This window comes from Thyridium curvatum (genome assembly GCF_004353045.1).
Source record: "Thyridium curvatum strain D216 chromosome Unknown NODE_5_length_802575_cov_81.998223, whole genome shotgun sequence".
Taxonomy (NCBI): domain Eukaryota; kingdom Fungi; phylum Ascomycota; class Sordariomycetes; order Thyridiales; family Thyridiaceae; genus Thyridium; species Thyridium curvatum.
Window position 1 is genome coordinate 343669 of NW_022156760.1, and position 25232 is coordinate 368900.

The following is a 25232-nucleotide window of genomic DNA, read 5'->3' on the forward strand; positions in this document are numbered from 1 at the left end:
AGTGGGGTTTTCGATTGAGGATGCTAGGGCCGGACCTTGATCATTCCCCGTAGCATCGAAGCTTTGTGTGCGCGTCCTCGAGATCTTCGAAAGCTTCCATCATCCCTTCCCCAGTTTCACACTGCCGTCATGGTCCAGCATTGTCGCACTGGCTGACAGGCATGTTCCGACCCAGGGGTTGTTGGAGAAGCTCCGAGCTGGAGAAGGACCTGCTGTCGGCAGAGCGGCCCTACGCAGTCGTTCTAGAATGGGAGCGGCCCAGCAGATCAAGGCTGGGATGGCGCAGGCCGTTCATTAACCCTGTTCCTGGTTTGGATCAGCAGCCATGACATAACGCTGACAGACGCTGACAGTCACCTGGCGTCCCTCTTTCACACGCCCAGAGGCGACACTGCTATTGCGCTCAGACATGGCAAAATCCAGTTCTACGTCGTGCCGTTTCCTGATAAGTGAAGGAGCAATTTCAGTCATGGCTCCGAGGCAGCACTCGCATGACGAAGCGAGCGAATCCTGGCGATGCCCTGTGTGCAGACAGGAGAGTCCCCCACTACGCACCGTATGATATCATTGGGTCAAGAGACGAGACATAGGACCTCATGCGAGAGTTCGGTTCGCAAATCTGTTGATGCGCTGGGGAGAGGGCTCAATTCTAGATCGGTTTCTTTCCCCACAACCTGCAAGACGGACGTGACCCATGCTCACTAACATGCCTGGAAATCTGGAGCAAGAGGCCTAAAACACCCTCCTGAGGTTCTCTTCAGCCCGCACTCATAGGGCGTACCTGGCAATTTCTAGGCGGGGCTAGCTGGCGCTGACCACACACCCTCAGAGTCGCACAGGCACCCTGTCACGCTGTCACCTGTCTGGTCTCGCCTGCCGCACCACAACCGGGTCTGTCCCTTCCCAATCGGGGAGCCTCTGGCCCACCTGCCACCAGCGCAGATACCAAAAGGGAAACCGAAAAGAGCCCTGGTGCGACAATTTGATTCATCTTGTTTCAACGACCAGACAAAGCGAATCTCGGGACAGAGGCAGGCCTTCTATCTTTGTCCATCCCGGGGCGAGTCTGGCGCCAACTTGTTTCACGCTCCATGAATTCTTCTCTTGCGCAGTCTCACCGGCGGCTAGCACGCCACTGCACCTCAGCTGTCAAGATCGACTTGAGCAGGCAGAATGTGGTTTCCCGAAGCTGACGCCTCCAGTGTTGAGCATCTTTCACGGCCACGTCTTGCAGCATGATTTTGCGGAATGAATCTTCGAGTCTAGGACAAATCCTGTGCGATGTACTCAGAGTTTCTCAAGGTCATGCCGTCCATTGACGCCCCTGGTCAACCCTCAAACTCGTCCAAACCTTAGCCGTCTGGTCTCCGAGATCGTGGCTGATCTGCGGGAAGCACCCTGGGGGTACGACACTTCCAGTGGCCATACCTGGTCTCGAATTTTCTAGAAGGCCACAACTTTGCATCTCCAGGCCGGCTAACATGGCGGTTATGTTTGATATCCCTGTTGCCTTCGTGGGTAGCCAAGAAGCGGTTCTGATCGTCGTCTCCGCGCACACTCCGATCAAACCACCCCGTGTAGCAGCACCAGATATTTGTATTTGATTTTTGCTCTCTTTAACATCACGACGATGCCACATTTTCCCGGCATTTACAGCGATGGATGAAATTAAGGGCTTCTTACCCTCCGTCTATCTCTGCAGCTGTGTGCAAACGTTCGCCGAGCAGTCTCGGCAGCCCTAAAGCCGACTCAAAGGCACGGTCGAGAATGGCAATGCAATGCTCGCTTTGGGTCGGTTCATCCCAAGTGCTGCCCACATCCACTCGATAACCCTTGTACAGGCGAACAGAATCCCTCAAATTGCATAACCCGGTTCCCAAGTGGTCTGTTATCTGCAATACAAAGCAAGTGGCCCTACTCGCTGGGCTTATGCAAGCAATTAACCTGCCAGACTTTTGATCCAGTCAACAAAGTGGCGGGCAGACGAACTGATGACGGAGCGCTGACATTGCTTATTCAAGACTCCAGATCGAGCGTGTCTTGGGGCAAGCAATGCGACGCTCTATGACGCCAGCAACCCAAACGGGTCAATTTGCTGTCGTTGGCCGAAAAATGCACTTCCGTTCTTGGACTGGCATGGGAAGAAGGGAGGAAAAGGCTATGCTGGATTGGTTTCTCCCACACAGCTCACTGCATATTGCATGTGCATTGTGCATTCTCGATGCTCTCACGCCCTCCCTACACCCACACCCGGTGTTCCATGCCACACTGCACACCTTCACACGATCGAGAGCGTTACAGAGACACATGGCGAGCAAGTGCTGTAGTTCATAAATGTTGATGCATATGCACAGACCGGCTCATTCAGCCGTGCAGGTGTGCCATGGGTCACTTTCCCTGTTGCCACGATTTCACATGGCGGCATGAGCTTCACGCTCACCCACTCAGGCACACTAAACCACGCTGGTTTTTGGAGACTATGCTGCTCTCGTCCGAGCTCATCATGTGCTATCACCTTCTCAGTCCGGACATTCCCGTTTTGGTTTCCAAATTCTTTTTGAAAATGATGTTCTCGTCTTTGACTTGCTCCAAGCAAAGTAAACCCCGCCTCTGCCAATGGCTCCGCTAAAGCGTCTTGAGTTTGGGTGTGGGGAGTTCCGCCACACCCTGCGGCTTGCAGAAGATGCGTTCAGACCTGGCTGGACCTTGTCCTTGGTCATGCATCCTTGCCATGTTCGTGTCATTTCTACGAAGTAGATATCCCAACATCAGAGACTCCACATTCCGCCACTTGGCAGATTTCAAGTCTCAATGCATGTGCGGACTTGTCCAATTCCGCTTCGCGTTGGCTGTCTGCACAACGTTGCTGGCAATGATTCTGTGCCAAATGTCTGGACATACTCGTTTGTTTCAAGTAGCAGGAAACAAGAACTATTCTTGGGCTAACTTCGTGCCAGCGAGGGCCCAGAATCTCGCCTTCAACCTCGGCTCCCTCCGTCACAAGAATGCATCGCCTCTTTTGGCTGATTAGTTGACAGGTCTTGTGGCGATAGGATGGACTAGTCGATGAAGATGACCAAAGCACGCCGATCGTGTTACCAAGCCGCTGTGAACCATCTCGTAGTCATAACGTTCCTGACGGTGATCTCAGACCTATTCAGGAACGAACGACACACCACCTTCCAGAACAGACATTCATCAGCCCGCGATCCTCCCTCGGGTGAGTGAGTACAAGCAAGCCAACATGCCACTGCTCATCCACGATGTCTCACTTATCCGACCTACTTGCACCTTGCCGGCTTCCCATTTGTCGCATTTGTTGGCCCAGCCGTGCCGCGTGCTGCACACGTTTTCCCGGTTCATGCCCCTCATCTCACCACCTGCTTCTTCAACGGCACGGGGCCCGGAAAGTCCTGGCAGGACCTGGCGTGCCTGATGGAGGTGAAGTGCGGCATGAATCTCGTAGCCGTCTTAAATGGGCTGCCTCGCTGGGCAGCACTCAGTCTGCCGAATCAGAGGATCCCGTCCTACGATGGGCTCATTGAATCTGAAACCTGCTAATATCCTAGGCGGGATGACAGCTGGATCAATCCTGGTGGTGGATTTTCATGCCTTCGGCGCGCTTTGACCCCTTCTAGAAGCCTGCCATGTTCGAGCTGGGTCTGTAGCAGGGGTCCGAGACAGGCAGTTCTAATTACAGCTCCGACGATTGCAATTATCGATGGCTGATGAGTTGGCTTATGGATTGTGTATCAGCATCATCTTTCGATTAGCGAAAGGCGCATAAAGCTTCTGTGAGCATGGCGTGGTTAGAAAGGGGGTTGATTCGAGTCCTCACGAGGACTCGCTCGCCCCTGCTCACTTGCAGTGCCATGGCCTGGCCTCATCCGAACTCCATGCATTGCGTTGACATCGACGACAGGCACGCGCATAATCGTGTCCTGTGGAGAGGAGCTCTAAAATGAGGCAACTTGAGGCATACAGTGGTTCGCTTGGCCTGGATTTGGCCGTTCTCCTCTCTATCTTCTCCATGTGTGCACTCCAGGCAAGGATGATCTCCACGGGAGTCATCGCAAGCGATCATCTCTGTGACAATCACGAATCTTAGTCCAGTAAAGCATACAGTCGTCTTACATTCTAACTTGTGTCAAGATATATCATGAATGCATCTCGCTCTTGGGGAGGTTCAGCCTCGTTGTTGTGCTTGTCAGCGTTATCGAGACCGTGGCAGCTAGGTACCCATGTAAGTTGAGGCTGTACATGCGTATGCTCCGCGAGTGTGATATTCTTTCTACCATTCAGGCCCTTTGCATACCAATGCCAGCATGCTCATAGCAGAAGGCTAGTCGGTACTTGCGTTACACTACCCAAGCTCGATGTCCAGGGCCAAGAGCGGACGAACAGTTCGTTGAACCGACTGGCGTCTACGGTCGTCTATCTCCCATTGCGGGTGAGTGAGTTGTTCTGTTTTCTTTGCCAAGGCCTCTCTTGTTTCATGATACATACAAATCATTCTCCATTGCGAGTATAGCTGGATGACTATAGCTCTTTGCGCCTTTTGTCATTTCTGATTTCTGCTCACTTTCCATCCCGTTGCTATCTTATGGAGGCCAACGAGAGACTACACGATGGTCGAAAGTTACACATCAAGCGCGAGGTGCACAACGTTACCTCTGCATCCCCACCACCTACCTCTCCCTCCCGCTCTTTCACCTATGACCTATCGTCCTGCATAATCCTTGGCCTTATCCAGTGCCATTCCTTGGTCGGCAGAGGTGTGGTTGGCACTATATGGCGTCCCGCTGGTGCATACCCGATCCGGCTTTAGCTGCTGCTGCTGCTGCTGCTCGGGATGGCGCTGGTCTGACGCGTTTCCTCGACGTCAGAATGCTGAAGCCAAACCCAGGAAAAAGAACCCCGGGGGCGCGCATGTAGTGTTTGGTTCGCTTCTCCTAGGCGAGGGGCACCTATCCAGAGCCGGTTCCTGGCGCCTGGGAGCACACGGTGTGCTCTTTCTCTTGCCCAGCCTTCTCCCATCTACATGGGTAGCTACCGTGCCCGGCTGTCCAGGTCGCTTCATCGTCGTTTTCTCCCGTTTCTACAACATACAGGTCCTGGAAACAGTACGGTGGTCTCAAGCCGTGCTATCTCTCTGCACAGCGCACTGGTTCATGACGTGCGAAAGAATGGCGGGTGTTCCGGGCGTTTGGCGGTCGGTCACTGTCACGGCCGTATGGGCTGGAGGCCACGCAACTGTCACACCCACCATCAGACCACTTTGGTATATCGCCCGAACCTAAAGATACTTCCAACATGGACGATGATTTACGAGAGTATCCTCCTGTGGGCAACACGCCATGCAGAAGGAACTTTTGTTCCAGACATTCATGAATTGGTGCCTAGTCGACTGGTCTGATTCGCCGAACGTTGCCCCTAAGGAGCGTCAACGCGCAGCTTTCAGCGGCCGGTGTTTCCCCTCAAGACCTGATCGTCTTCTTTTACCCCATCGTAGAAGTGAGGTGCCGCCGGTGTAGAAATTGACGGTTTTCCAAGCTGGTAGCGAAACGACGATCGCATTCCAAGTTGTGCCCCTCCGGATGAGGAGCACTGTGCTGTAAGACCAGGAAAGATGCTCCTCCATGACATAGAGTTGAGGAGGGGCGGCGGCGGGAAAGCGGTAGAGCCTGCCAGCCAGCTCCAGAGGGATCCGTTGTGTGGTGCAAGCGGGTCACCGGCCGCTTGTGGGCATGGCTGGAGTCTGGTACCGATACCTCTGTCAGCTCCTACTCAGCGGCTTTCCTCTTTTGTGCCTGCTGGCTGCTCTGCCAAAAGCACGAATTCGGGAAACCCTTTGACAGAATTCTACTGCACCTTCGCTGAGGGGCTGGTCCGTGTAGCGGAACGGCATCTTGATCTCTGGTTCTGGGACATCGGGTTGCTACAGGTGCCATTCTATAGTCCTGCAATGGCTGTCTGATACCCGGTACTGACGGGTTACTGCGGGAGTTCCCGATGGACCTGAACCAGATCTAAACGGCCATTGAAACTCTCTGAACATGATGCATACCTTGGCCCTTCACGGCAATACATGACATCTTCGAGCATCTATCGATATAGATCTATGACAAATCCGTATAAATACACGCCTTGCTATGCAAAACAAGACCGTATACGGTCTCATGCCTGCATAGCGTAGGACCCTGCCCTCTTGCCGGTTGCACCGTGCTGCCTCGAGGCGCCGGGAGCGATGCTACAGACGACAACGGACAGCAAAACTCGGAGCACCATGTGCCTCATTTTCCCGTTTTCAGCGACCGGAGGGCCTCATGCGGGCGGGCCGGCTGCTGTTGGGCAGAGACGTGGGAGGAGTCGGTTTTTTCTTTTCCATTTCCGGCCAGATATAGGCTGGGGGCCGGTATAACAGACTCGCAGAAAGACCACTTCTGGGCCGGAAAACGGCTGGGCCCATTGGCTACTTGGCTTCATAACGCGGTGCCCTTGGCCAAATCTGAGAGGATGGAGTGTCTCAGAGATGCATCACTCGGCCGAAAACCGGATGCCAGTCAAGCGAACAAAGTGGAATGTTTGAGTCGTCAACTATTTTGGTCTCCACACCATTGAGTGAAGTCTGCAAGAAGGCGGGCTGTTCGAATAGGCACGAGAAATAGATAGCTTTGATAACAACAGTACATGGCTTTTGGTTAGTTCACTGCAATAAATTACAGACATGTTAACGGACTTCATGTGTGAGATATTTTCATATATAGAAGAGAGTGCCGTCATTGCTATACAAAAAGACGATGGTGGTTCGAATGAAAACACTCTCAATACCAATGACTGAAACTAAATTCCATGGCTTATAACAACATGAAAACGTCCCGATTGAGACTTTGGCCATGATTGAAACTCTTGGATACACTTTCAACTCTCTTGCTACTTACCCTGCCGTCATGAGGTTGTCTTTTGCTGTTACATTGAGACTGCCAGTGTCAAAGAAAGCCTTGCGCTCCGGAGCCTCGTGCGGCTGAACAGATCAGCTCAAATCAATCTTGAATGGGCATCCTGCAAACCATTCGATTCGAGAACTACGAACCATCTCAACTGAAACACGAGCAGCTCATACTTCTTGAGGGAGTGGTCCAAGCGTCCTTTGTTTCTCGTCTCAGGCTCCTCAGAGCGTTGGCTTCGAGGCGAAATGAAGGAGGCGGGGAAATGAGCAGTTCCACATTCGGGCGCCCAATCTTGGCAAGACTGGCAATCTCGTGGGGTACTGAGCACGGGAATGACGGGACGAAGAACCAGAACCTTATCGGCCATAATCTTGGTTCTCATGCCCGTTGGACTCGACTAGAGAGCACAAGTACAATTACCGTTCAGACTCCACGATCGGGTTGGATCCTTGATCCTGACTCTTGTGTTCACTACAAGTAGGTACTTCATTGAACAGCCCGTTTTGGCAGACCCCGCTCGCCGTCGAGGAGAGATTGCGATCTTGCACCTGTCGGGATAATGCCTCCAGCAGGGAGTGTGAATAGAAGAGCCCTTCGCCCTTTCTGGGCTAAACTCCGACAGGAGAGCATAATTATCCCCATGGATATTACAAGTACGAGTATCGCGACAGAATCTGGAACCTTGAGCCGTGTCCGGAGCAGTCTAGAGCCGCCACTGGTTCAGAGGCCTTTTCTTTTTTTGGGCTTGAGAAGAGGTGTCAGATGGACAAGTTTCGACTGGCGGTTGCAGGGATCTGTCGGGTCCTGATTGGGACGGCGCAGCTCGTCGTGCGCGATGTAACGGCGGCTCGTTGAATTTGCTGGAGCGAACAGCAAAGTCCCCTGTTCCCTGCTCTTGCAGACATTTCTTGCTTGCTTGCTGGCTGGAAGGCCCCCCCCCCCCCCCCCCCCCCCGGGCGACCTGCAGCGTGTGCAGCATGGCACGTCGTCTGCGTGCCCTCGTTTTGTTTTTTCTCCTTCCCTCCTTTGCCTGCCTTTCTCCGCACGGGGCGAACTGTTATATTGTTAGCCCACATTCGAACGCGTTTCTCGGTGACGAAGAGTTCAAGCAAAGGTATGAAGTGTAGATTGGACAAGTGGGGGCCATTGCGAGCACATACGAGATCACAAGAACAGGAGGACATATTGATCAGCTGACGGGCTGCAGTCATGTGGTGGCAAGTAGGTAGCAGAGAAGGGCCTCGCATGTTCTCTTGGAAGAACAGGGATCAGCAATAATCAGCACAGGGGTGTGAGGTTATCTCAGGTGAGGGGGAAGGGGAAAGCTCTGATGCGGAGAACAACGCGATGCCTGAGCACACTCATCACAAGTCCTCTGATACCGCACCACCAAAATATCATAAACGAGGAGACGAGTGAGTCCCCGCTCTCGCGCCGGCTGACCTGAGGCCTTTGTCGAGACAGATAGCGTCCGCTGCATGGTAAGACGAGGGCCAGCAGTTGGATCCCTCGAAGAAGCTGGCGTTGCACAACAGGTCAAGATTGCCCTCTGGCCGAGCTTGTGAGAGACTGCGTGCAGCGATCAGGGCAGTGGCTGCTTGAATTGGCAGGCTTGCAAGGGTGCCAGGTAAGCTCGGTTCATCTTCCGTAAACCGGGGGGGCTTTTAGTCACCGATCGATCCGGGCCCCGGTCTGCCAGTGACCTATCACACTCTCTCTCGAGGTCAACCCTTCTGCAAGCCCTGTGCCACGTCGTCCAGTAAAGAGCGCCGTGGAGCGAGATTGCAGCTTCGGCGTACTGCACCTTTCTGGCGAACCCTCTAGTTATCTTGTCCGAATCGAACGGCTGTTTGCGAGTGGCCAGGAACTTTTACCTGGATACGGCACATCATGTACGTGCGCCCCATCCTTCTCGTCCCGCCGTGGGCCGCAGACAGGGTCGCATGCGGCGGGCAGTAGCCATCGCCATCTCGGTTGAGCAGAGACTACTAGGCACCAACGGGTAGCAGTGCTCGTCAATGGGGTTTACCGACTTTGAACAGGTTTCTTTTCTGGACGTACCTGCTGTCCTCGCCGTGCGCTATCAAGCTGACTATTTGTAGGTGTCCTGATGCGGGTTGCAGTCCAGGCCGTGGCTACATCGTTGGAGTGGCCGGAGCACTCGTTTTCGCTCTAGCTTCAACGGCCGCAGCGGCGATGAGCGAGCGCCAGCTCGGCAGATTCGGTTGGCAAACGCCCTCTGTGCTGTCAAGGTAAACGAGCAGGACCAGGGGCCTGGACGCCACCGGGCGGCGCCTCGCCTTGCTCACCTGGTCAGACTCCTTACGAACGTACGTGCAAAGGCGCATGCATCAGCAGTGACAAACGGCCACATCACGCAGACTAGCGTTGTACAACGCTCGGGTTGCTGCTGAGTGCAGCGGCTCTTGTCTACGTACTGGTAATGCTTGCTTTTTTCCCCCCTTTGCTCGCTTCTGCACTCCACCTATGCAGGCCGGCCCTTAAACTTTGACGTCCAATGCCACTTGGCCAGCTCTAAAGTCGTATTGAGCCCGCCCCGGTTCCCATCATGGGAAGCAACAATCTCTCCTCCTCGATGACACCAGGGAAGAAGGACTTTTCCGAAATACAGATGACCGATAACTACGTGAAGGTGGTGTGGAGAGGGGACCAGGCCTGTTTGTTCTTGTAAGGATGCCCCCCGGTCACATCTTTTGACGTCTGTGCCCAGCCCCCCCCTTCCGACGTTGCACTCTTGAAACGCCAGCAGTGCAATGCTTTCGTGCACGCGCGCGTCAGATGAGCTAGCTGCCTTTGCGGAGAGTGGAGCAAGGCAAGGGGTGAGTGATCAAGGCGTCGGGGCGAACGAACTGGCGGGCTTTGCCCGCCCGTTGTGGAGGTCTAGAATGTTTCGAGATTGGCTGTTTCGGCTTCTTTTGCAGAGCATCCGGCACTCGCTGCGACGGTGCACGTCCTCGGCGCTCCCCGCTTCGAAAGGCCACAGAGGGAGGGAGGCGTCGTAGCGGACAATTTCGCATTGACCCATCGTTCATTTCCCAACCCGGTTGGGGCGAGTTCAAACGGCTTTCTCTGTGTGGCCGAGTACAATTTTGCCTGGGCAATCTCAAGTCACTGGTACATTGCCGTCGCTGAGAAAATTGGCCGTGGAGGATGGCGAGCAAAGTCGAGTACCAGCAGCTTGAACCAAGCCAATGGAACTCAGGAGGCGAGGCAGAAGCAAATATCAAGAGTCGTCACTCTTGTAAGATCAGTACGAATCATTGTCGAGTAGCTGTATGATTTCTTTAATATAAATTCAACTTTCTGGCAACCAGGTATACGATCTTGCTACTCCTACGATGCAATTGCAACATTTATATATGTCTCTCATACCCAAGTGCTACAGAAACCTCAAGTTGTCAAGAGTGGATATAGTTAACATGAAGTTCAATAACAAGAGTGTGGAATGCAGCACTAGTTCCAGACAAGGTCGACAGTATCTCGGGGCACGACATACTGGGTACAGCTCGATAGACCACGATATCTCTATGCGCAACTAATTATGCATGTCACTAAGTCGGTCCTGCAAGGATTTTCAGATATCCGGCAAGCTTTTCTAATCATTCCACAGCGCTTCAACATGCCAAATTGCATTTAACCCAAAGTTCAATCCAGACATACTGACCTGCGGCACATTGATAGACTATATGTCTCTTTGAAATCTGTACGCTTCTAAAACCTGCCTTCAAAGGAGGCCCAAACAAAGTTCGGCTCTTTCCATATCAACTCGAGCCCTGTGTAGTGGGTAGCTCCTCCGTGCGACTTAAGAGTTCCATGTTCTAGATATGATATAGAGTATGTGAATACTAAGTCGGACTTGTTTCGGACTTGGGGGCCCCTCGAAGGGAAAGCAAAAAGAAGAAGAAAAAGGTATACGTATTATTTCGTATGAGAATGATAAACTACCCAAGCAAGAAGCTCATTTTGAAGGGTTTGCCATTTATAGGCCCTTGTTGTCTCGGAATCAACCAACTCGTTGATACTACCAGCGAAGCAGTCTTATATTCCTCAACCTCTACTCCTCAACTTCGTCCTCCTCGTCATCGCACTCCTCAATAGGCGGGGCGGTCTCTGTCATCAGATATCAGTGGTTGCTTGTATTAGACACAGGTATGCAGCCAGATGGCTTTCAACTTACTGGTTGGAAGAGGCTTGGTCAGTGTCATGGTTGGCTTTGACTTATCTATTGAACACCTCTGCATTAGTGCTAGCTTCTCGGAGACATCTATCAGACAGCGAGCAATTCCACAAAGACTTACGGCTTATGGTCGGCAAGGGTCGCCCGGTGCCGATTGGCACGACAGTCGTAGGACCCGTAGGAAACGGCGGCCGCGGCGGGCTGCTAGGGCCTGTAGAAGACGCCATCATCAGCACTGGATCTCGGTGACACGTAGGAGTTTTCCTCTTTGAGATTTTGAGATTTTCCACATACGGCCAGTAGACTTGCCGGTCGGCCGAGGTGAAGGGCCAGTTCTCGTCGGTCTAGGGGGACGGCCGGTGCCAGGGACTGTAAAACGAGAATTCATCAGTACAGAGACTCTGATAACGAAATACGTGGAGAATTTAGATCTTGTGCGTACGGCCAGTTGACTTGCCAGTCGGACGGGGTGGAGGGCCACTCCTCGTCGGTCTCGGAGGGGAACCGGTGCCAGGCACTGTAGAGGCAGCGGTATCAGCTACTGGAACTCAGGGATACACTCTGCTCCTTTGAAGTTGCTTCACGTACTGCCTGTCGACTTGCCAGTCGGACGCGGCGAAGGACCAGTCCTTGTCGGCCTCGGCGGTCCAGTGGGGCCTACAAAACTCGGGACATTAGCACCGAGACTCTCTGACGATACCTGTATCTTCGGGGGGGTTCGGGGGATCTTATGACATACGACCAGTCGACTTGCCGGTCGGACGAGGCGGAGGACCAGTCCGCGTCGGCCTCGGCGGAAACCCCGTGCCAGGGACTATGAGGAATCATTAGCAAAAAGCAAAAAAAAGCCACGCATGGAGGCCACAACTCACGTGTCAGCGTAGCGGTCGGGCGCGACTTGAAGGTCGGGGTAGGCAGCCCCTTGCCAGTGGACGTTCCCTTGCTGGTAGGCATGCTCTTGCCCGTGCCGATGGGAACGATGGGTTCTGTTTTTGAAAATATCAGCCTGTCAGTCCCACCACGCCAGGGGGTGTCAGTTCGATCTCACTGGTCGGAGAAGGCCGCATGGTGGGCGTCGGACGCCTCGTCGGAGCAGGCCGGGTAGACTTGCCCGTGGGGACCGGCCGCCGCGTCGGAGTCGGCCGGCTCTTGCCCGTGGGGCGACTCATGGTCGGAGTCGGACGGCTCTTCCCGGTAGGAAGACTCATAGTCGGGGTCGGACGGCTCTTGCCGGTGGGCCGACTCATAGTCGGCGTGGGCCAGCTGCGATGCGTCGTCGTCGTCGTCTTCGCCGTGGCGGGAGGCGTCGGCCGGATGGTCACGGCCGAGGTCGTCTTGGACTTTGACGGCCGCGGCGGCGGCGGCGGCCGGATGGTCACGCTCGGGGTCGGAGGCCGGATGGTGACCTTGGACGTCGTCGTCGGCGGCGGGGGCCGGATGGTGACGCGGGTCAGCGTCGGGCGCGGCGGGACGGGGCCCTTGGTCGGGGTCGGCCAGTGCCAGCTGATGGTCCGCGTGGGCTTCTTCTTGTGGTGCCACCAGGGCTCGTCGTGGTCCCACGGATCGTCGTCCCACGGGTCGTCGTCGTCCCAGGGGTCGTCGCCCCACGGGTCCTCCCAGTCCCACGGGTCGTCCCGATCCCACGGGTCGTCGTCCCAGGGGTCGTCGTCGCCCCAGCCCCATCCCCAGCCTTTCCACTGTCGGCGCTCGGGCTTCTGCTAGTCACGAATCATGTAAGAAAAGGGGGTTGCTTTCACGAGTCTGAGTCGTTGTGTGAAATTCAGGATTTACCTTTGCAGGACCCGCGAGAGCCGGGACAGCGAGCACTGCTGCAGCACCCTGTTGTACATTATAAGCTTTGTGGAACCCGGGATAGACCTTGAACGTCCAAGGAGGGAGCATACAATGTAGCGGAGCGCGACACCCGCACCGCCTTGGGGTGCAATACCGGCGACGGGAGCCGAAGACAGTAGGCCCGCAAGGGCCAGCTGGACCAGAGACGGAATATGCATCGCGATCTTGCAGAGCTTGGACTCAAGCTTATGCTGAGCCTTTCCTCTCAGATGAGCTAGGGTAGAACAGAGACACTGCGAAGGCTCAGAGAACCACCAAGGCTTGTCAACGCGATGCTCTGGCAGCCCGGATCACTTATATCCTCCCTCAAGCACGCCCTTCCCTGGGGCGAGAAGGCGGTTCGTTTATTAAGGTACCCTGTAGCCGGAGAAAATCACATCATCTCAAAAGACAGAAGCACCAATCTGGGTAAAAAAGTCCATCCTTGCCCCCTGGCGGGCTGTCCAGACGTCGGGAGCGTGTAGAGGCTATTTGCAGAGCCGAAGCAGCTCGCAGCGGGAGACCTTCGAGAAGGTCCATCCCTGCGTAATCTTTTGCGCAGGTGTTTTGCACACACAGAGTAGAGGGCATAATCTATTCGTGAGTGTCGTGGGCTATTTTGCCGATAGTGACAGTGTGAGGATGTCCCCCGGGAAGAAGATGCCACCATCTGGGGTGATCGACACACCGTCTTGCGCAACCCCAGGAGTCGGGAGATCCGAGTGAGGGGCGGGGGGCTTGAAGAGCTTATAGAGAAGAGCCGTAAGGACGAGGATATAGAGAGTGTGCCTGGTACCGCACGAGCCGATCGACCACCTTTCGAACAGCCGAAGCTGTGAAGAAGCAACGCAAGACGAACGGGTTGACCTGGCTCGCGGCCCACAGGCGAGACGAGAGCCGCTGCAAGGTGTTTGTTGGGTGAAGTCTTGGCTAATCGGGCCAATCTGGGTCAATTCTGCTGTCAGCCAACCAGGCCGACGAATTGATTAAATCACGTCTCGAAGAACATGTCTCCCCTCTTCAGACAAATGTTACCTTGGTTTCCGATGGTTCAGAATGTTGAAACGCAGGCGAAGGCTCAAGCTTTCCCCAGGCTCCCCCACCCCCACACACTTGCCTGTAGATCTCGAGATAAGCTCTTCTGTAGCGCCTGTGGCCCCGCTAACGACCCATCCATGCATGGATCCTCTAGGGCGAGTTAGGCAGCTGTCAGACTGTTAGCCGAATCGAGTTGGAGCCAAGTGCCGAACTCCACGCGTCTCGATCTTGGGTTGGGTGCCTCTCAACGTCGTCCCCTTTCTCCAGGAAACGTATACGAGCAATGTCTGGCTCGCCATTCACGAACCGTCTTGTACCTAGTTTCAGCCGAGATTATCCAACCGACTGCTCTCTTGGTCAGGGAAACGGGCGTGGGGAGATTAGAGATCAGCTTCAACCCGCTCTGTCGTTCACTACATGAGACCTCTCTGCCTTGGTATTTGGATCTACTTAGCCACCGTGTGGGACAACGATTGAGAAGGGAAATGCATTGAAATCTATGTACATAAAAGAAAGTCTAAAGTATTTTGAACATATCGTCCCATAATGCTGAGACGTGAAACTGTCGTGGTGGGGGGGAAACCCCTAGGTGCCTCAGTGCCGGCCGAGCTCATAATCTTCCTTTGCCTTCCCATCTCTAACAAGCTATTGCTTTTTCCTAAACTCCTAATGGTGAGAAAATGCGGAATATCCAGAAAAAAGAAAAAGGAAAGAAAAGAGAGAGAGACAGAGAGACGACGATTCAAACATTATGGCCACAGCAAAGAAAAGCCTTATACGATGAAAGAAACAGCTACGATGAAAGAAACAGCTTCGCAACTCCGGACATGAGCCACAGTCACCCTACATGTCCTCAACCGCCTGCAAGACGTCCGAGAGAGTCCTTGGGTTCGCATCGCCCAAAGGCATCCCGATCTCGCGGATCGTGAGGCCATTGGGCCCAGGACCGGCCCATTCGGAAGAACAGGCCGCGGAGCTCAGGTCCAGCTCTTCCTCGCGGGGCACCGGCCCACCGTCAAACTGGTCGTGGGTGGTGTAGAGAGATCCGGACTCGGGCCCCGGAGAGGACTGCCGGCTGGAATCCGAGGAGGAGGATGAAGACGAGACCGCCGTACGGCAGGGGGACCCGCCCCAGTAAGTGGCACACGTCGACCCTTTGAGGGGGAGGAGGACATCCTCGCCGTCCTCTGCCTTGTCGCCGCTCGCGGAGGGGACGACATCCGTCGGCTTCGTGGTCTCGGTGCAGCGGCTGAACAGGTCTTCGTTCTGGGGGGTCCCGTATGCCGACATGGCCTCGCTCGCGGTATCTATGCCTCGGAGAGAGAGGGCGTTGGTCGCAGCGGAAGCTGGCAGCTGTACCTGCTGCTGCTTTGAAGAAAAAGAAGAGGGTTAGCTCAAGTCAGGCGGGCACTTGGAGACCTCAGTCTCTCTCACCTGGATGCGCCTTTCATCCTGCTCTGTCGGGAGTAGTCCGCAGGCGAAGAAAGGCAACTCGGGCCATAGCTCGCGTGCCGTCACAGCCCTGGCTTGCTCCGGCAGAGAGGGCTCGCCGCTTTCACTCTCCATCGTGTTTCGGGGGGCTCAAACCCTGAAGATATCTGGTAGGGATAGATTGCTGAATAATGTTCTGGTCAGATCATCATAGGCACGAAGTAGTTGCAGACATGAGACCGAGTAGGCGGAGCCGGTTCGGAAGCGCCTCTAACATCCGGTTGGGCAGACTTACAACGTTTTAAATAGGAGAAAGCACCAGGATGTATAGGTGCTCCCATCTGCTTGGACCTGCTTGTTGCAAACGTCTCGAGATGTCTGGGAGGTTCGTGATCTTCAACGCCTCTAGTTGTGTGTACGTATAGCTGCCCAAGAAGACGGGGGGGGGGGGGCACCGAGACCCTCCGACAATACGGTCTTGATCTTTCGAAGCTGCTAAAGAAAGTTGCGGGGCAAGAGAGAGAGAGCGTATATCTTGATAATGACCGGGGAGCACAGGACCCTAGCCACAGCAATGTGGCCAGCCGATTATGCCTAGGCATTCACAATAGGAAAAGGAGAAAAGAGAAAAAAAAGAAGCGCTGGACAACAGTGAACCACATCGAGTGGTGGGTGAGGAGGAGGAGGGGGAGCTCGAGCTGTGTGGCCACTCTCCTTTGGGCAGTGAGCTGTCGACGTACCTCCCCTCCTCCCCTCTTGGCAACTCCCCAAGTCATTAGGAAAGCTTCCAAGGTCCAGAATCAACCAGTCTCGGGCGAGCACTAAAATGTACCTCGAGATGCAAAAAGAAGACGTGGCCCAGCATGCCTGGCCCAGCCAGCCAGCCAGGAGCTTCGGGACGGTCTCCGGCCGCCGCTGCTGGTGTGGACTGAAAGAAACACGAGGGTCTAGCCAGGGATACCTTTTCGTAGAGATTGGGCTGCGAAACCCGGTGGTTGTCATTGCTGAAGCTATGGTTGGAGGGGGCGTTGGACGAGAAGGGGGCTTGCTGCTCGTTCAGATCCATTGGGCGTAGAGACCGGAGAGTTGGTGGTACACCCCGCTCCCTAACAAGCCTAACAAGCCGGGCGTAAAGCACCTTTTGACTTCCAGAGCTGTTTGCACGCGGAGGTAGAAAACGTTCTTGTCGCTTTTACACTCGGTGATCGATCGGTTATCACAAACCTAAGGTAGCTACGGATAGGTTAGTGACGGGAGCGGGAGGACCCGAGCACTTCCTTCTGTCAGGCACCAGCTTCTAGCGATGGACACAGCAGAGGGACCCTTGAATTAAGATATTGTGTATTGTATGGAATAACTGGTGTGGTCATGTCGCAGAGGCTTCGTGAACCTCGTGTGGCCTGAATGACCTGACCCTCTCTAAGTACCTGCCTGTATCCCTCCCATGTTCACACTCCCTCCCTCCCCCGCCGGACCGTGTGGAAGCCGTTTTTACTGTCGTCTTGAAAGCTGCGCCGAGCTTGTTGTACCCAAAAGAAAAAGAGAAAAGAAAAAGTCTCGTAGGGGGGGTATACTAATAGTACAAAATGCGGTACAAGTTACAAAGCAATAGGAGCCAGTGTCTGTCTGCTAGGTAGGTAGGTAGTTGAAAAAGACAAAAGAAAAGCAAGGGTTGGTTGGTCAGGACAGCCATTCACAAGCAGCAGACCTAGTGCCCAAATCTCCTGAACCAGTTGCCGAGTTTCCTCCATCTGGCCCCTTTGTCATCGTGGTGTCCGGGACCATCCACGGCGGCGCGCATGGGCCGGTGGGCCCCGTCGACAGATCCGAGTTCGAGAGCCGCGTCGTGGTCGGACGAGGTCATATGAATCGTGTAATTCGCGTGATAATCCGGGTACGGTGACGGATCTGCGACAACATCGACAGCCGACGGCGATGCAGAAGAGGACAGATCTCGGTCGACTTGCAAGGGCCCAATCGCTGCCTCCTCGCTGATAAAGGAGCCCGAGCTGTTCAGGTGCAATGGCACGCCGAGCTGATGACCCTGGGCGGTGTCCCGCACCTGCGTTCCGTGGTCGCCGTTTGCGGCCTTGCGGCCTCGGCTCTTGGACCCGCGCGTGGCTCGTTCTGTATCGTTTGCCTCCGAGATCTGCGACTTTACGCGCCGCTGCATGAATGCTGCCCCGGTGCTGGTGGTCCTCTTAGGCAGAGTCCTCTTGCTGCTCGGGCTTGCGACCGAAGACGCCGGGGAAGTATCCCGCGATCTAGTGCAGGGTTTGAGACTGAGAGACACCGGACGAGGCCGCCCTCTCTTGAAAGACAGAGTGTGGCCGCCCGAGCTCGGAGCGAGATCGCTGATGTTGGACCGATCGTCGTGGCTCGATGACTGCCGACTCTCTGTGCTAAAGCTGTCTTCTCGTTTCGTGCCGGGGTGTCTGGACACCGTCAAAGACGACCGACTAGGAGTACCAGTCGCCGAAGGCATGTTGCCGGGGGCGGCGTCTGAGCTCGGCGATGGGTACTTATACCTAGGCGCCCACCCTTGTTTCAGAGCCACCCATATTGCTGTGACTGAGATGAGGCTTTTCATTTCCTCGCTGATAGGATGTGTTGTTCTTTGGTTCGACGGAGGGAGTGAGTTTGCTAGGGTCGAGTTCAGCTCGTCAAAGCGAGAATGGTTGTCAGAGGTTGTTGGAGAAGGGGTGCGAGGAAGGACGCCGGTGGCCGGCGTAGTGAGCGACCGACCCATCGACCTCGAGGGAGGATAGCGGGAAGATGACTGCGATACAGTCGTGTACGAATCGAGGATCTCGAGTTTGTTTGATACCAAGGTGGCCATGATGGGATGTCGCCTGGATTGCGGATCGATGACGCTGAACGTAAAGCGAGGCTCCGGGAGGTCCGAGGCCTTGGCCGGGAGTGTCGCCGACGCGGTCGAATCCCAGCTCGGGGTGCTCTTGAATTGCTTGGCAGCCCTCCGGGCCCATCTGACAGTGGTGGCGAGCCCATTCTTGTCGGTATGGACGAAGTCATAGGAGCCGGAAGGCAAAGGCTTCGCCACCCACACTGCCCCGTTCGCAAACACAATCTCGGCACGGTCTTCCCTCTTGATAGGGCTGAGGACGGCAATGAGCTCCCGCTGGGATAGACGCTCCTCGTCATGGTCGCTATCGGTGTCTTCCTGGCCGGAATCATACTCTTCGCTCCTGACGAGGATGATGTCGTGCACACCCAGTTCTCCCTTGACGCCGAACAGCCTGGGACACTTCTTCCAGAAGCGGGGGGCGACTACATTGCCAGCGATCAACGTCGACGGAAAGACGTCGATGGCCGGCCTCGGCCGCCTTTCCAGGGAGAGCTGCTGCAGCTGCAGCAGGAGCGACGGTCGAATGTGGCGTAGGATCGGCTTTTTGGAACGGAAGTTGGGAGCCGGGTGGGCAAACAAGAAGTCGGTGCTCTTGCGCGGAGCCCGCGTGCGTTTCTTCTTGCGTTGCGTGTTCGCAGTGTTGGCGGTGGTGTCGCTCAGATAGCTGGCGTCTGAAGCGGACTGCACCGACTCGTCCTCGCTCATCGAGGGTTCGGCCAAGGTGGCGTCGACCTCTGGTTCCCGGAAGCGGACGGCCGGCTCGGAGTACCCTCTAGGTAGAGCTTCGGACAACGGGCGCTGGCGGAGACGTGGAGGAGGCTGCTGCTGTGTCTCTAGTTGCAGGCTGGCCCGGGGATTTGAAGGCTGAAAGGCAGCTCGCAGCAGCGGGGACCGTCGGTTGTTTGCTAGGGGGCTTGGTGAGGGCCGACGGTTGGAGAATTCGTGGCCATGCATGCTCGCTCCGGCGTGGAGAAACATCTTGAGGAAGCAGGCATGCACGACCCGAGGTGAGGGCTCAGACTACCTAGGTAGGTAGCAGAGAGGCGCGGGAAGGCGCCGTCCACGACACTGGCGGCGCGCGCGAGGGGGGGCCTCGGGCGCGCTGCTATCGAAGACGACGGACAACTCTGAGGGCGGAGTGTTGGTCGGTCGTTTGTGGCCTTTTACAAGTACCAGTCGTGCTCCAGTTGGTGATGGTGGACCGGACGGGGTGCCGCCCGGGGTCTGTGTACATGCAACTGGGGGCGTGGGGATGATCTGCTGGACCCTGGATTGCACTCGTCCACGGCATGGCAGGGACGGCGACAAAAGCCAGCAGGACAGCCACCCGGCGCAAAAGGCCACTGTTCCGATACCGCGAGTATCAAAAGTAGGGCCAGACGGGAGAAGCCGAGGAACAGCAGGAAGAGGGAGAATAGGTAGGGAGGCGGTGAAAAGGGCAAGAGTGGCTTGTAATCTGACCGAGTGAGCTGAGATAATAGTGTGTCTCTCTCGCTCTCTCGCTCTCTCGCACACACTCACAGGCACGACACACACGACTCCCAATCGGGTCAAACAACCGTCAAACGGCGAGGGGAAGGGCCACTAATGCAGGCGTTGATGAAAGGCTGTATGGAGAGGTGAGAGTGGTGGACGGTCAGATCGGGCTGACCCCACGACGGGCGGATGTAGGTGCAATGCGTGTGTGTATGTGGACGGATGGATGTATGTATGGACGGGAGACTGCAACGCAACGCAACGCAGCGCAGCGCAGCGCAGCGCCGCGTATGGTGCCGAGAATAAGGGTCCTGCTTGCTGTAAGATCCCGAACAGGGCAGGCCAGAGATGGCCTTTCTTCTCCCTTTCCCCTTTTCCCAATTACTCCTGTTCTTGCAAATGCGATCGCTTCGAGTGCGAAGACCTGTTGCATCAATCGTCGCCGGAGAGTCGCAGTAGGCGTGCGTACGTGTCACACCGCTGATCGGTAATAAGCCGCCCCCTTGGCAGACCAAATCTCTTCCACCAATGCTTCTTCTTCTACCGTCGAGCTGTGCCCAAAAAGATTGCCAGGTTTTTCTTTTTCCTGGCAGCAGAAGCTGGGAACACGGATGCGACGGCCACACACGCACACACACGTGAAAAGAAGTCGTTCAATTGCTGACTGCCCCTCCTCTTCTGATCGGATGATACGCGTGCAAGTCGGGCGTCTAGACGCTAGCCAGTGTGGTAATTGCCTAGCCCTTGGCAAGGGTGCGAGCTCTGGGCAATCCCTGGGTTTAATCTCAGGAAATCCGGCCTGATCGGGGTGGTGGTGGTGGTGGTGTTGGCGGTACCAAGCACGAATGGGCGCAGGTGACGGCCAGGGAGGGTTGCTTGCTCCAAAGCGGGTGTGATTTGATGTGTGATGGACTGACTGACTGCTTGGCTGCCGTTGCGCAGAGACAAGAGACAGACAGCCACCTTTTTGTCTATTATGATTCAAAAAGCTGCCGGATGCTGTCGATAGGGATGGACGGCGGGCGATATTGGGCCAGTGAGGTCACACACGGCTGACTCGGCCTCAGTCCGTTTCGCTTCCTTGGTTTCGTACAGGCTGATGGCGATAAAGAGTTTCTTAGAGCAGCCGGACTGGTTGGTGCCCACCCTGACAGCTGAGGTCATACAGTATAATAAACCCGGGTTGGTGAGATCTTGGTCCCAATGAGTTGGCTGAACCCTAAAATACCGGCTTCACGATGGCGGAAGCACGTCACAAGCAGAGGAATGGGGATATGGTGACTGAAGGGAGGAGAGAGCTGGAACAAGACAAAAGAGACGGACAAAAGAGAAAAAGGCCAGTTCCATCAAGCGAAGCGGTCTGTGACAGACACCGAACGCATCCTTTTTTTTTTCGAGTGTCCTTTTCTTTTTTTCTTGCCTGCCTGTCCACATTTTATTACCTCCATGACACAATGTAGACAGGGCGAGTCAGCTGTGTTTGGAAATACAAGTACTGGCAAAGCGCGAGGTCGCCGGCGGACCCGGATCGTGCGGAGATATCCAGTAGTCTCTGCCAAGTTCCAGCCAGCCTCTTGTCCGCGCTCCGCTCCGCTCCACGGGCAAGGAGTACACTACTTGTACAATACCTACCTTAGGTACAGCTCGCGCGCTCTCGAAGGGAGGAGGGCCCCATCTGAAACGAAGGATGGGCAGAGGAACGCATGTCCGGCATCACCTGGCCTAGGTAGACCTTGACCGGTGTGGCATATCATGCATGCCTCATTGCCCATAACCCATACACCCATTAACACCCATGAACCCACGTCCCGCTCTAGCCCGCACGGTGATAGATAGCCTGCCCCCAACGTGCTGGTATTCTTGCCTGATCAGCCAGCTGACTGACGCGCTATGGGACCTGGTGCCGACGGCATCCGGACGCGGACAGTTTGGAATGCCCGATGGTGTCGGCCTCGCCAATCATAGCGCGCCCGACCGAAGCGAGCCCAGCTAGAAGCCAAGCAACTTTTGGAGGCGCCTTTGCACCGTTGATGGGCTCCATCTATGGAGTACAGGAAGCGGCTCCTTCGCGTGCGCGCGCGGTACAAGTAGTGCGAGTGAAGCTTCTAGAGAGAAGGCTAGGGAAGGGGTGTGTTCCACCCATGCTGACAAGTGCCGAGGAATTGATGACAATTTACCTGCCAAGCAGGCCAAAGGAGTTGACTACCTACCTATACCTAGGTAGTAGCCTAGTAGGTACGTGTTCGATATTGCCTGCCTTGATCCTTCCCATCGTCATCATGGAAGCAAGGGTGCTTGGGCATCCTGGGCATCCTGGGCGTGCTGGTGACTAACTCCTCACTGCTCCTCTGGCTTGCACAGTAATACACACTGATGCCTCTGTTCGGATAGTCATGCTCAGACGGGGTGAAACAATGCATGGCTCCAGTCCCCGAGGCATTTGCAGCATCGCAAGCAACGGCCACATCGGAATTCCGATCTGTACCCCACGCCCGCAAATGCCATGTGCTGTGTCTGTGTCTGTGTCCCTTCGTAGCTCATGGTCCCCGTTCTTCCCTGCCAGCAGTGGGGCGATCCCTCAGATGATTGCCGAGTGAAGCGATGTGCCATGGATGAGGGATGAGACCAAGCATACCAAGCATTCGCTACAGCCATTCCGGACTTTCTAGAAATGTAGCCCCCCTTTTTTTTTCTCTCGCCGCCGCCATTGTGAACGACATCCCCTAAAAACCCGCTTTCGACAAGTCTTAATTCCCTAGCCCGTCTGTCTAGACCACCTTTCGAAATCACCGAAGTTCCGTGTTGCCCGCCCTCCTCCCTCCTTGCACCCGCCCGGCTTCGAAAGGCACGGTCCAATCGCGCTATTCGGTCGAGGGCAACCCTTCACTCGTAGGGCTGAACCACCCTCCCTGTTCCCTGTGTATTATCACCCACTACCTACCTAGGTAGTGCTCACTGCAAACCAAAAAAACTGCCGCGGACCAACCAGCCATGCTCGGCCGCTGGGACACCCACCCCCTGACCGACCTGACGGGCCTCTTCGTCGCCTGGAAGGCCTTCCTGCTGGCCATCGCCGCTGGGACCTCGGTGGGGCCCAGATACGATACCTCCGGCAGCCTCCTCGACCTCGGCCGCCATGGGGCGCCGGCCTTGCCCCTCCTCGTCCAGAGGCTGATGAGCTGGGACGCCTTCTACTTTGTCCAGACTGCCCGCCGCGGCTACCTCTTTGAGCAGGAATGGGCCTTTGGCACCGGCCTGCCCATCCTCATAAACTCCATCCAGAAAGGTGGGCACTCAAGTCTTTGTTTTTGCTTTTAAAAAAAATCGACCCGATTCCCGCCCTCCTCCTCCTCCTCCTCCGCGGAATTTGGACAAGGGGCCAGGCCCCCCTAGCTAGACGAAGCCAAAGCCGAGGCCGACGACGATAGATCTTCAGAAGAAAAAAAAAGTAAATGACGCTAACCTCTCTCCCACCCGGCCTCCAGGGCTCGGCTTCTTCGGCCTGGGCCGGGACGCGGTCGACGCAGCGGTCGTCGCCGTCGCCGTCGCCAACCTGTCGCACCTCCTGGCCGTCCTGGCCCTGTACCGGCTCGCCAAGGTCCTGACCCGCGGCGACCGGAAGCTGGCCTTCGTCGCCGCCTGCCTGCACGTGCTGTCCCCGGCCGGCGTCTTCCTGTGCGCGCCCTACGCCGAGAGCACCTTCGCCCTGCTCACCTTCGCGGGCTACCTGGCCTTCTGCGCCGGCGTCCTGAGCGGCTCGTGCGCGGCGCGCGCGGCGCTGACCGTCGCCTCGGGCGCCCTCTTCGGCCTGGCCACGGCCTTCCGCTCCAACGGCGTGCTCAACGGCGTGCTCTTCGCCGTCTTCGCCCTCGACGCCGCCGGGCGGCTCGTGCGCAAGAGGCCGTCGTCCCGGTCCCTGCCGGCGCTCGTCGACCTGGCCGCCCTCGGCCTCGGCGGGGTCCTGGTGGCCGCGGGCACCGTCGCGCCGCAGTACGTCGCCTACCGGCGGTTCTGCGTCCAAGGGGCCGCCTCCTCCGCGCTGGGCGCGAGGGAGTGGTGCGGCCACCGCGTGCCGAGCATCTACCACTTTGTGCAGGAATACTACTGGTAAGAGCGATCCGCCGGCTTTTCCCGGGCGCGGGCAACGACAACAACAAGAACAAGAACAACAATAAAGCAACCCCCGAGCAATCCGAATGACTGACATTCTTGAGAAAATCACAGGGACAACGGCTTCCTCCGGTACTGGAAGACATCCAACATCCCCCTCTTCGTCATGGCCGGCCCCACGGTCCTCGTCCTCCTCCGGTCCGGCGTCGTCACCCTCTCCCAGCCGAGGGCGGCGGAGGGCGGCCGCCCCCCCCGCGAGGCGCAGCAGCTCCTCGACGTGCTCTGGTGCATGGCCGCCTCGCAGGTCGCGCTCGCCGTGCTCGCCGTGCTCAACCACCACGTCCAGATCGTCGCGCGCATCTCGTCCGGCCTGCCGCTGTGGTACCTGTGGCTCGCCCGGCGCGTCCTCCTCGAGGCCAAGGCGGGGCGGCCCGCCGCCGCCAACAACATGGTCATGTTCATGCTCATGTACGCCCCCATCCAGGCTGCTCTATTCGGCGCTTTTCTCCCCCCGGCCTAGAGAGAGAAAAAGGGGGGGTTTTTCTCCTTGCCATAGGTCCTCCTGAATCATAAGGGGAGTCGTGTGCTTCCCACAAGGGACCTCCGGCAGTTTGTACATAATTTGACAAAGTCTTGGATTCTCTTTGATCGATCAATGAGGTAATCTAAGCCCTCAAACTGAAAACCTTTTTTATATCAAGTAAAGCCGTGCGTGATCTCTTTGATGCTTTCTTGCCATCTTTCTCCTTCATCAAAATTACATCGATGCCAGCGGCGCTTGAGCAAGCCAATAAAGGAACTAACTGTTGAGTTTGGAGTTGGCCGGCAAGTTATCGCGGAATGCAGACAAATTACCCCTGACAGGGCCGAGTGGCAAGCACGACAAGGCTTGAAAAATATCTAATCTCATAGACGGCAGTCAGTATCGAAGCCCTGCGCGACCCGTCATACGGAATAAGATCGGTGCTTCTGTTTAAAAAGAATTATATCTAGCTAGGTAGGCCAAGGGGCTTCCGCCAGCTCTGCATAACCGTCCATGAACGAACAAGGGCCCCGTAACAGAGAACTTTGATAATCTAAGCTCCCTCTCCAAGAGCAAGTTGGCGAAACCTAGAGCAAGCGCGTAGTGCAAACAAGGAGTCCCGTCCATTTCATGCCAAGACAACAAACAGGATTCATGGGGAAATGGTTCTGAAATTATATACAGCGTATGGGGAACGAAGAGAATGTCTACTGTGCGGCCGAGCTAATGTACATGGACAAATAACAATGCAACAATAAGAGCGAAATCCTTCCTAGATGTTTTGATCCCTCACCTTCCTTCATGCAA

At 55.8% G+C, this 25232-nt stretch overlaps 4 protein-coding genes across 4 annotated transcripts; 1 reads left to right on the plus strand and 3 right to left on the minus strand.

Annotated features, from left to right (window-relative positions):
• Window positions 1–11025: 11025 nt before the first annotated feature.
• E0L32_001334 (uncharacterized protein) lies at window positions 11026–13160 on the minus strand (the record flags this gene model as incomplete). The annotated part of the gene is made up of 10 exons (XM_031135402.1): window positions 11026–11081; window positions 11270–11359; window positions 11443–11517; window positions 11565–11665; window positions 11737–11805; window positions 11888–11962; window positions 12021–12134; window positions 12197–12651; window positions 12940–12987; window positions 13053–13160. 10 exons carry the CDS (start codon window positions 13158–13160, stop codon window positions 11026–11028), a joined length of 1191 nt encoding a protein of 396 aa, XP_030991848.1.
• Window positions 13161–14862: 1702 nt separating this feature from the next.
• On the minus strand, window positions 14863–15585 carry E0L32_001335 (uncharacterized protein; the record flags this gene model as incomplete). The annotated part of the gene is made up of 2 exons (XM_031135403.1): window positions 14863–15387; window positions 15454–15585. 2 exons carry the CDS (start codon window positions 15583–15585, stop codon window positions 14863–14865), a joined length of 657 nt encoding a protein of 218 aa, XP_030991849.1.
• Window positions 15586–17158: 1573 nt separating this feature from the next.
• E0L32_001336 (uncharacterized protein) lies at window positions 17159–19294 on the minus strand (the record flags this gene model as incomplete). The annotated part of the gene is made up of 1 exon (XM_031135404.1): window positions 17159–19294. The coding sequence occupies one exon, from the start codon at window positions 19292–19294 to the stop codon at window positions 17159–17161; it is 2136 nt and encodes a 711-aa protein (XP_030991850.1).
• A 3489-nt stretch (window positions 19295–22783) lies between these two features.
• On the plus strand, window positions 22784–24422 carry E0L32_001337 (uncharacterized protein; the record flags this gene model as incomplete). The annotated part of the gene is made up of 3 exons (XM_031135405.1): window positions 22784–23078; window positions 23278–23899; window positions 24017–24422. The coding sequence occupies 3 exons, from the start codon at window positions 22784–22786 to the stop codon at window positions 24420–24422; spliced, it is 1323 nt and encodes a 440-aa protein (XP_030991851.1).
• Window positions 24423–25232: the final 810 nt, after the last annotated feature.